The sequence below is a fragment of the Procambarus clarkii genome, unplaced genomic scaffold (assembly GCF_040958095.1).
Source record: "Procambarus clarkii isolate CNS0578487 unplaced genomic scaffold, FALCON_Pclarkii_2.0 HiC_scaffold_95, whole genome shotgun sequence".
Taxonomy (NCBI): Eukaryota; Metazoa; Arthropoda; class Malacostraca; order Decapoda; family Cambaridae; genus Procambarus; species Procambarus clarkii.
The window spans coordinates 4,528,908-4,540,456 of record NW_027189128.1 but is presented as its reverse complement, the minus strand read 5'-3'; the positions used below and the strand labels follow the sequence as shown (position 1 = coordinate 4,540,456).

General features: G+C 41.6%; 1 protein-coding gene across 1 annotated transcript; it reads right to left on the bottom strand.

The window, feature by feature from the left end:
• Positions 1-6,196: 6,196 nt before the first annotated feature.
• LOC138360101 (craniofacial development protein 2-like) lies at positions 6,197-7,688 on the bottom strand. Its single transcript, XM_069320043.1, has 2 exons — positions 7,241-7,688; positions 6,197-6,363 (listed from the first exon to the last, which is right to left on the bottom strand). Exons 1-2 carry the CDS (start codon positions 7,686-7,688, stop codon positions 6,197-6,199), a joined length of 615 nt encoding a protein of 204 aa, XP_069176144.1.
• Positions 7,689-11,549: the final 3,861 nt, after the last annotated feature.

The following is an 11,549-nucleotide window of genomic DNA, read 5'->3' as shown; positions in this document are numbered from 1 at the left end:
CAGTTCCATATAGTCCTGGGGACCATTCAGGCTGGTTCACATTTGTGTTCCTCACGTGTGCCCCAAAGAATGAGGTGATTTGATAAAATGCTATGCCCAAGATTACCATCAGAGTGCCGGCGGGCTGATGGGCTAAAGAGCCTCAGCTACCATCAGTTTTTCTCTGGTCGTGATGGTCAAGCAGATTAAGGCGTCCTGTACATACCAGTTGCATTGCTCCTGGCAGTATGGGTTCGAGTCACTTCTGGGGTGTGAGTTTTGAGTTATATATATATATATATATATATATATATATATATATATATATATATATATATATATATATATATATATATATATATATATATAATATGACAATGTCAGACCACGGAGGAAATATGAAACAGGAAATTTCCTTAAGTACTTTCGTATATTAAATACATCTTCAGAAGGTGAAGATGTATTTAATATACATTCTGAAGATGTATTTAATATACGAAAGTACTTAAGGAAATTTCCTGTTTCATTTTTCCTCCGTGGTCTGACATTGTCACATTCTTAATCACGTGTTTATTTTCGTGATATACACACATATATATAATATATATAATATATATATTTATATAATACATATATATATAATATATATATATAATATATATATATATATATATATATATATATATATATATAATATATATATATATATATATATATATATATATAAATATATAATATATATATATAATATATATATATATAATATAATATATATATAATATATATATATATATATAATATATATATATATATATATTCTTTATTTTCAATAAATTGTTTCCAATTAGTTTATGTGAATCATTATTATTATATTATATTAAGAACATAAGTTATTGACTTATTTGTGTTAGTTTATGTTTGGTTAAGATAGGTTAGGTTAGGTTAGGTAGGGTTGGTTAAGTTCGGTCATATATCTACGTTAGTTTTAACTCAAATTTAAACAAATTAACTTATACATAATGAAATGGATAGCTTTATCATTTCATAAGAAAAAAAATGAAAAAATTATAAATTCAGGAAAACTTGGCTTATTAGGCAAATCAGGCCTAGCATAGTAGGCCGAGTATTGCATTCTGGCTACTAGGTACATATATATATATATATATATATATATATATATATATATATATATATATATATATATATATATATATATATATATATGTCGTACCTAGTAGCCAGAACGCACTTCTCGGCCTACTATGCAAGGCCCGATTTGCCTAATAAGCCAAGTTTTCCTGAATTATTATATTTTCTCAATTTTTTTCTTATGAGATGATAAAGCTACCCATTTCATTATGTATGAAGTCAATATTTTTTTATTGGAGTTAAAATTAACGTAGATATATGACCAAACCTAACCAACACTACCTAACCTAACCTAACCTATCTTTTTAGGTTAGGTTAGGTTAGGTAGCCGAAAAAATTAGGTTAGGTTTGGTTAGGTAGGTTAGGTAGTCGAAAAACAATTAATTCATGAAAACTTGGCTTATTAGGCAAATCAGGCCTTGCATAGTAGGCAGAGAAGTGCGTTCTGGATATTAGGTACGACATTAGACAGAACACGAAACAATGGGTATAAATTGGATAAGTGAACATATGAATGGAAATAACTGCAGAAGGTCTATTGGCCCATACTTCCTCTTGCTGCTTCCATATTGGTTCGGGGTCTTGAAGTAGGTAGAATATAGTTGTGCATTAATTGGCTGTTGATTGCTGGTGTCGACTTTTTGATGTGTAGTGCCTTGCTGATATCAAGCCGCCTGCTATCGCCTTACCTATCGATGATTTCTGTGTTGTTTGTTAGGATTTCTCTGGTGATGGTCTGGTTGTGAGAAGAGATTATGTGTTCCTTGATGGCTCTCTGTTGCTTATGCATTGTTAGTCGCCTGGAAAGAGACGTTGTTGTGTTGCCTATATACTGAGTTCTTTGGGGTTTACGGTCCCCAAGTGGGCATTTAAAGGCATAGACGACGTTGGTCTCCTTCTAAGCGTTCTACTTGGTGTCTGGGGAGTTTTTCATGAGTAGGTTGGCCATTGTTTTGGTTTTATAATAAATTGTCAATTGTATTTTCTGATTTTTGTCTGTAGGGATAACGTTCCTATCAACAATATCTTTTAGGACCCTTTCCTCTGTTTTATGAGCCGACGAAAAGAAATTCCTGTAAAATAGTCTAATGGGGGGTACAAGTGTTGTGTTGGCTGACTCTTCAGAGGTTGCATAGCGTTTCACCTTTCTTTTTATGATGTCTTCAACAAAATCGTTAGAGAAGCCGTTGTTGACTAGGGCTTGCCTTACCCTACAGAGTTCTTCATCGACTTCTTTCCATCCTGAGCTGTGGCTTAGAGCACGGTCGACGTAAGCATTGACAACACTTCCTCATTCCAAAGAATGAGGTGATTTGATAAAATGCTATGCCCAAGATTACCATCCGAGTGCCGGCAGGGAAGTGGTTCAAATAGCTTCGGCTATCACTTCCTTATGTCCGGTCGTGATGGTCAAGCGGATTAAGGCGTCCCTGTACATACCAGTTGCGTTGCTCCTGGCAGTATGGGTTCGAGTCACTTTTGGGGTGTGAGTTTTCAGTTATATATATATATATATATATATATATATATATATATATATATATATATATATATATATATATATATATATATTAGTATATTTTGGTAGCAGTCTTTCCTGTAGACATATATTATTAAATATGACCGAAAAAGTAAGATTAATAATTCTAACACGAATTTTCTCAATCTTTCGTACATTACGCTTCACTGTTGGAGGTAAATCAAAAATCACTTCTCCAAAATTCATTTTTATTTCTAGTCTGACGCGACACGGGCGCGTTTCGTAAAACTTATTACATTTTCAAAGACTTCACAAATACACAACTGATTAGAACTTACGTCTCTCTGATATTATATCTACATTTGAGTGAGGTGGGAAGGGTGATGTGGCATTAACACAAGACAGAACAGGAGGGGATATTAATAGGGTATTAAAAGTATCAACACAAGACAGAACAGAAACAATGGGTATTGAATAGAAGTGTTTGTAGAAAGCCTATTGGTCCATATTTCTTGATGCTTCTATATTGGAGCGGAGTCTTGAGGTGGGTAGAATATAGTTGTGCAATAATTGGCTGTTGATTGCTGGTGTTGACTTCTTGATGTGTAGTGCCTCGCAAACGTCAAGCCGCCTGCTATCGCTGTATCTATCGATGATTTCTGTGTTGTTTACTAGGATTTCTCTGGCGATGGTTTGGTTATGGGAAGAGATTATATGTTCCTTAATGGAGCCCTGTTGCTTATGCATCGTTAAATGCCTAGAAAGAGATGTTGTTGTCTTGCCTATATACTGGGTTTTTTGGAGCTTACAGTCCCCAAGTGGGCATTTGAAGGCATAGACGACGTTAGTCTCTTTTAAAGCGTTCTGTTTTGTGTCTGGAGAGTTTCTCATGAGTAGGCTGGCCGTTTTTCTGGTTTTATAGTAAATCGTCAGTCGTATCCTCTGATTTTTGTCTGTAGGGATAACGTTTCTATTAACAATATCTTTCAGGACCCTTTCCTCCGTTTTATGAGCTGTGGAAAAGAAGTTCCTGTAAAATAGTCTAATAGGGGGTATAGGTGTTGTGTTAGTTGTCTCTTCATAGGTTGCATGGCTTTTCACTTTCCTTCTTATGATGTCTTCGATGAAACCATTGGAGAAGCCGTTATTGACTAGGACCTGCCTTACCCTACAGAGTTCTTCGTCGACTTGCTTCCATTCTGAGCTGTGGCTGAGAGCACGGTCGACGTATGCGTTAACAACACTCCTCTTGTACCTGTCGGGGCAGTCGCTGTTGGCATTTAGGCACATTCCTATGTTTGTTTCCTTAGTGTAGACTGCAGTGTGGAAACCTCCGCCCTTTTCCATGACTGTTACATCTAGAAACGGCAGCTTCCCATCCTTTTCCGTCTCGTAAGTGAAACGCAGCACGGAACTCTGCTCAAATGCCTCCTTCAGCTCCTGCAGATGTCTGACATCAGGTACCTGTGTAAAAATGTTGTCAACATACCTGCAGTATATGGCCGGTTTCAAGTTCATGTCGACTAAGACTTTTTGCTCGAGCTCACTCAAATCAAACCTCACTCAAATGTAGATATAATATCAGAGAGACGTAAGTTCTAATCAGTTGTGTATTTGTGAAGTCTTTGAAAATGTAATAAGTTTTACGAAACGCGCCCGTGTCGCGTCCGACTAGAAATAAAAATGAATTTTGGAGAAGTGATTTTTTATTTACCTCCAACAGTGAAGCGTAATGTACGAAAGATTGAGAAAATTCGTGTTAGAATTATTAATCTTACTTTTTCGGTCATATTTAATAATATATATATATATATATATATATATATATATATATATATATATATATATATATATATATATATATATATATATATATATATATATATGTAGTAGGCATCCGTCAATCACGTGGGGTTATGGAGTTGTGCCCTGGGTGTCTAGTTGTAGTCTCGTTGGATGCAGCGCCTGCTGTGGCTGTGAAGGCCAACCCGAGAATGACAGTCCCGACTGCAGCAAGGGCAGATAAACGCTGAAGCGGGTGCGTCTGACAGGGGTCAAGATCTCCTGTGAAGTCTGTTATCCTCCGCCTGCCTCTTCAGTTCGTCCTCGAATTGCTGGAGTCCCTTCTGCACTTTTCATCTCCGGGTAGATCTGTCCGCAGCTGCTGCTTTCCAAGTGTTGATGTCGATGTTCATCTGCTTGAGGTCACGTTTGCAGGCATCTTTGAAAGGTAGCTGAGGTCTTCCGGTGGGTCTCCTTCCTGATGCCAGATCTCCAAACAAGAGGTCCTTCGATATGCGGCCATCGACCATGCGTGTAACATGTCCCAGCCTTCGAATGCGCCTCTGCTTCAGGATAGTGAACAGTGAAGGGACTCCTGTTCTCTCGAGTACTATGTTGTTGGTGACGTGGTCTTTCCACGTGATGTCAAGGATGCGTCTCAGGTTCCGCATGTGAAAGGTATTGAGCCGTCTCTTCTGGCAAGAGCGCAGGATCTAGGATTCCGAGCCGTAGAGAAGTGTACTCACCACACATGCCATGTAGACTTGTGCCTTGGTGTGCACTGTCAGTTTGGCATTTTCCCAAATTCGCTTTGTGAGTCTGGCCTTCCTTTGTTGCGGCCTTCCAGATACGCCTGTTGAGCTCAGTGTCCAGGGAAAGGGTGTCTGAGATTATGGAGCCCAGGTACACAAACTCGTGAACTGCCTCCAGCACATAGTCTGCTATATATATATACAGGGTTGCTCATTGACGTCTTGTCCCATCACCTGTGTCTTCTTCAGGCTGATTGTCAGGCCGAATGCGGAACAGGCTGCGACAAAGCGGTTGAGTAGCTGCTGCAGGCCTTCTGCTGTGTGTGTGGTGATCGCTGCGTCGTCGCCGAAGAGGAACTCACAGAGGATTCGCATCTGTACTTTTGTCTTTGCTCGGAGTCTGCATAGATTATAGAGCTTTCCATCATATCTTGTACGGTGATAGATGATTTCTGTGGTTGTTCCAAAGGCATGCTTGACGAGGATCGCGTAGAAGATGCCGAACAAGGATTGGAGCTAGAGCACACTCCTGTTTAACACCACTGTTGATGTTGAATGGTTCAGAAGTTGAGCCGTCGTACACGACTGACCCTTCATGTCCTTGTGGAATGATTGTATCATGATGAGTAGGGTGGGTGGGCAGCCAATTTTGGCCAAGATCTTGAAGAGTCCGTCTCTACTCACGAGGTTCGAAGGCCTTTGTAAGGTCAACGAAGGCGATGTACAAGGCTTTTCTCGACTCCCTGCAGTTTTCTTGAGGCTGTCTCAGGGAGAACATCATGTCAGTAGTCGACCTCTCTGCTCGGAAACCACACAGTGACTCGGGGTACACTCTTTCGGCAAGAATCTGAAGCCTGACCACTATGACCCTAGCGAAGAGTTTGCCAACGACGCTGAGGAGGGATATGCCGCAAAAGTTATTGACATTGCTTCTGTCACCTTTATTTTTGTAGAGAGTGATGATGTTTCCATCTCCCATGTCTTGTGGCACCGAGCCCTCCCTCCAGCACTGGCACAGAAGTTCATGAAGCTCAAATTTAAGTGTTCCACGCGCTCATTTGAGAACTTCAGGCGGAATCCCGTCGTCTCCTGAGGCCTTCCCTGAGGAAAGTGAATCCATTGCTTTCTCAACTTCTTCCACAGTTGGTTCAAGATCAAGTTCTTCCATGATGGGCAGGAATTCGACAGCATCTAATGCCTCTAACAATGACCAAGTTGTCTCTGGAGTAGAGTTCGGAGTAATGTTCCACCAAGCGATTCATCTGTTGATCACGGACTTTAATGATCTCTCCAGTGGCTGACTTCAGAGGAGCCGTCCTGTTTTGTGTAGGGCCTGTTGCCTGTTTGATCCCTTCGTACATGACTCTTATGTTGCCGACAGTGGCCCAGCCTGGATGCTGGAACAGAGTCGAAGCTAGTAATCGTTAGCACAACACCCTCGCAGTTTGTTGAACTCTACTGCGGGCAGTACGGAGGGCCTGTAGGTTCCTTTCTGAGGGCAGGTTCTTGTAGGATGAGAGAGCTCGTCTCTTTTCCTCTACGAGGGGTAACAGTTCCTCTGCACTGGCCTCGAACCAATCTGCTGACTTGTTCTGCCTCTTACCGTTGGCGGACATGGCAGTGTTGAAAATAGTGCCCCTGAGATGTGACCACCTCTCACTTGCGCTATCGCAGGGTGGTACAGGAAGGGCATTTACCAGCGCTGCAGTGAATTCCTCCACCTTGTAAAGATCACGGGTCTTGTTTACATTAATCCGTGGTCTTCCCTCCTTCTTTGCTCTGTGGATTTTCCGGGGCTGGGACTTTACTCTGCAAACGACGAGAGAGTGGTCGGTGTCACAATCTGCGCTCTGGAAGCTGCGGGTCAGTTTGACATTTCTCAGATTGCTACGCCCCATAAGCACCAGGTCGAGTTGATGCCAATGCTTAGACCTGGGATGTCTCCAGGAAACCTTATGCTGGGGCTTGGTGTTGTAGAAGAAATTGGTGATGCAGAGATCATGACGGCAGCAGAACTCCAGGAGGCGCTGTCCACTCTCATTCATCTTCCCAAATCCAAACTTGCACAGGCAGGAAGGCCAAGAGCTGTGATCAGAACCAACTCTTGCATTAAAATCTCCCAGGAGGAAGACTGGCTCTTGTTGAAGTATGTCTCTGAGAGCTAGGCCGAGGTGATCATATAACTTGTCCTTCGCTTCGGTAGAGGAGGTCAGTGTTGGTGCATAGGCGTTGATGAGGCTGACCCTTCCTGCTGCTGTATGAAGCTGAAGTTTGATGATCCTTGCAGACCCCTCAGTGGGCAGTACTATGCACCCTAACAATCTGTTCCTGATGGCAAAGCCAACGCCATGCTCCCTTACCTCTTCTGGTGGTTTGCCCTGCCAGAAGAAGGAAAAGTCCTTCTCCCGTATGCTGCCGATTGCAGGCAGACGTGTCTCCTGCAGGGCGACTGTGTCCATCTGGAGCCTGCGCAGTTCATTGTTGATCACAGTTGTCTTGCGGGTGTCGTTCACTTCCAGTAGATCTTCCGAGAGACCCGGTGTCATGGTCTTTACATTCCATGTGCCCAGTTTGAGAGCTGGGTGGCTCTTTGTTTGTTTTCTTTTGCCTGGTACATGGGTTGACGATCCGCTTATTGGATTGTGTGTGTGTGAGTGTGTGTATATATATATATATATATATATATATATATATATATATATATATATATATATATATATATATATATATATATATATATATATACATATATATATATATATATATATATATATATATATATATATACATATATATATATATATATATATATATATATATATATACATATATATATATATATATATATATATATATATATATATACATATATATATATATATATATATATATATATATATATATATATATATATATATATATATATAATATATATAAATCACGTGTGTGTGTAAATCACGAAAAATAAACACGTGATTAAAAATGTGAGTGTCAGACCACGGAGGAAAATTGAAACAGGAATTTCCTTCAGTACCTTCGTATATTAATACATCTTCAGAAGGAGTGGTTTTGCAGGTCGAGTACTGGACATAAATGGGCAGGAGAGAATGGTGGAGTGAGGTGAGGTACAATAAGTGGACACAAATATTGCTCTGCACAAAAACTGCAGAGGGCCTATTGGCCCATCCGATGCAGCTCCCATTCAAAACCACACACAGGCCCACACATGTATATATAAACCACTGCTAATGTTCAAATTACTTTCTTTTGTGATTTGTATCAAAGCAGATTCAATTATGTTTTTGTTATAGGTCCTTTTACAATTCGTTATTGAAGAAGCCATCTCCCAATCAATTTGGTGAGCATCTCACTGCCACCACTTCGTATCCACTCGTCAGAGTCCACCTGGATTGTCCTTTCGTGAAAGGTGAAATCCAAGTCGCCATCCGGGAAAAGCCTTTTCCCATGTCAGGGGTACAACTTCTCCTGGGCAACAACTTGGCCGAAGATCTACAGCCTTCCAACTTGATCATCATGGATAAACCCCAGGTATGTAACTCTGTCGTGGAAAACCCCATCCTGAAGTATATTCCAGCAGAGGTCCAAGAAAGTGATGAAGTCTCTCCTCCGGTTTTGGTGACAACCCGTCCGCAAGCTGCACGCCCGCAACCAGCTGACTCTATTGCCACAGCTGTCCCTCAAGACCATCAGAATCTATCACCGAATCTTACTATGCTGGAGTTCCGTAAGTTGCAGAGGGAGGATCCCTTATTAACACCATTATTCTTCCAGGCCGAGACTCAATCTGATAGTATTCCTGGGTTCTTTATAGAGAATCAATTGCTCTACCGCAGGTACCGACCCAGTAAACTAACGGAAGATGACGATTGGGCTAATGTCGACCAACTAGTAGTTCCCACCAGCCTACGGCTCAATATTCTACACCTGGCCCACGGAGCGCTTTCTCACTACGGTTTTAATAAAATCTATCACGCCATCCGACAAGACTATTACTGGCCAGGTGTGATTAAGGATGTAAAAACTTATGTACAACAGTGTCATACATGTCAGATGGCAGGAAAACCCAACATCTCTATTCCCAAGGCTCCTTTAATTCCTATCCCGGTGCCTTCGGAACCCTTTCACAGACTCATCATAGACCGTGTTGGTCCTTTACCCCGGACCTGTTCTGGCAACGCTTATATACTAACCATCCTGTCTCCAACCACCAGATTCCCCATAACAGTTCCTGTAAAGAACATTACGGCTGCTACTGTGGTGAAGCAACTGTTGATGTTTACACAATATGGATTTCCTCGGGAGATTCAAAATGACTGTGGCACCAACTTCACCAGTGATCTCTTCAAGAAGACACTGGAAGAATTCAACATCACTCAGGTATTGTCCAGCCCCTATCCACCTGCTTCACAGGGTTCTCTTGAACGTAGTCACCAAACTATAAAATCACTCCTTAAGAAATTTTGCAATGAAACTATGAAAGACTGGGATAAACAACTTGACATCATCATGTGCATTTTCAGAAGTCTCCCAAATGAGTCTCTAGGAGTGTCTCCTTATGAGATGCTCTATGGACGTAAGTGCCGTACTTCTCTTAAAGCTTTTAAAGACTCTCTACGTAATGCCACCTCCAGTGACCCCTCAGTATGTGCCCCAGTTTCTTCAAAACTTAAAGCAAATTCTAAAGAGAGTACATAAATTTGCCAACAATAATTTATTAAAAGCTCAAGATAGGATGAAGACTCATTTTGACAAACACAGTAAAATCAGGAAATTTAAAGTAGGAGACCTCGTTTTAGCATATTTTCCGATCCCTGGTTCTCCATTGCAAAATAAGTTTTCAGGACCTTACCGCATCAAGGAGTGCAGAAATAACCACAACTACGTTCTTGAGACTCCAGATAGTCAGCGGAGGACCCAGTTGTGCCACGTCAATCTTTTGAAGAAGTATAAAGGTACACCCCTAACTGTGCTAGTATCTCCCTCCACTCTTCAAGATCCATACCTCCACAGTGAGACCTTCCCTGCTTCTCCTCCCGAAAGCACTAACTCTAAGTCAGTGCCTTCCAACTCGGAAATTCTTACAGATCTTCCTAAATATTTTCAGGACTGTAACAGTGCTCCTCTCATCAGAGTGTTCCAAGATCATCAGAAGATGTTCAGCGATGATCCCAGGAATGTAATGTGGTTCAACACGACATCCAGCTACTTTCTGATACCCGGCTCAGCCCATACAAAAAGGAAGTTATGCGTGCTGAGGTACAGTACCTTCTGGATCATGGGCTGGCCACCCCTTGTGAGTCCCCTTGGGCCTCACCCTGCATCTTGGTGCCAAAACCTCACGGTAAAGTACGATTATGTACAGACTATAGGAAACTGAATCTCGTGACCGTCAAGAATGCATACCCTTTACCTCGTATAGATGATATCCTTGAAGCAGTAGGTAATGCTACTTATCTTTCCCAAATTGACTTGTTAAAGGGCTATTATCAGATTAGTCTGACAGAGGGGGCTAAGGAAATATCAGCCTTCACCACTCCTTTTGGCCTGTACAGATATGAACGCCTTCCTTTTGGACTGTGTAATGTCCCGGCCACCTTCCAGCGAGCTGTCAACCGCGTCATCCATGGCCTAGATCACACCTACGCCTACTTGGATGACATAATTGTGCCAACCGACACCTGGAATGAACATCTGCTCCAGCTGCAACGATTGTTCTCCAAGCTCCTGACAGCTAGCCTTACCATCAACTTGGACAAGTCCACCTTTGCTAAAGGTAAAGTGCGTTATCTTGGTCATGTAATAGGAAGTGGCAGCCTAGCTCCTTTAGCCATTCATACTCAAGCCATTCAGCATTACCCACAACCTTCAACCAGGAAGCAGCTCCTGCGCTTCCTTGACCTTGCATCTTACTATCGTAAGTTTGTGAAAAATTTCAGTACGGTAGCGACACCACTGATTAATCTGACCAGCCCCAAGCAACGGTATCATTGGACCATTCAACAGACCGTTGCCTTTGAACAACTCAAATCTCTGCTATGTTCTAATCTCCATTCTCGCCTCTCCAGATATTAAGAAGCCTTTCATCATCAATATCGATGCAAGTGGCACCGGCATCGGGGACGTTCTAATGCAACAACGTGGCGAAGTGGTTTTTCCTGTCAGCTACTACAGCTACAAGTTGAAGCCCCATCAGAAGGACTATAGCACCATAGAAAAGAAACTCCTCTCCGTCGTCCTGAACCTACAACATTTCGAACCTTACCTACAGGGTAATCGGTCTATTACCATCTACTCAGACCACAATCCCCTACGATTTCTGCATCAATGGAGTCTGGCCCTAGCTTCGATAGGGGACAGACGTGTTGCATCGGCGCTCCAGCAGTTGG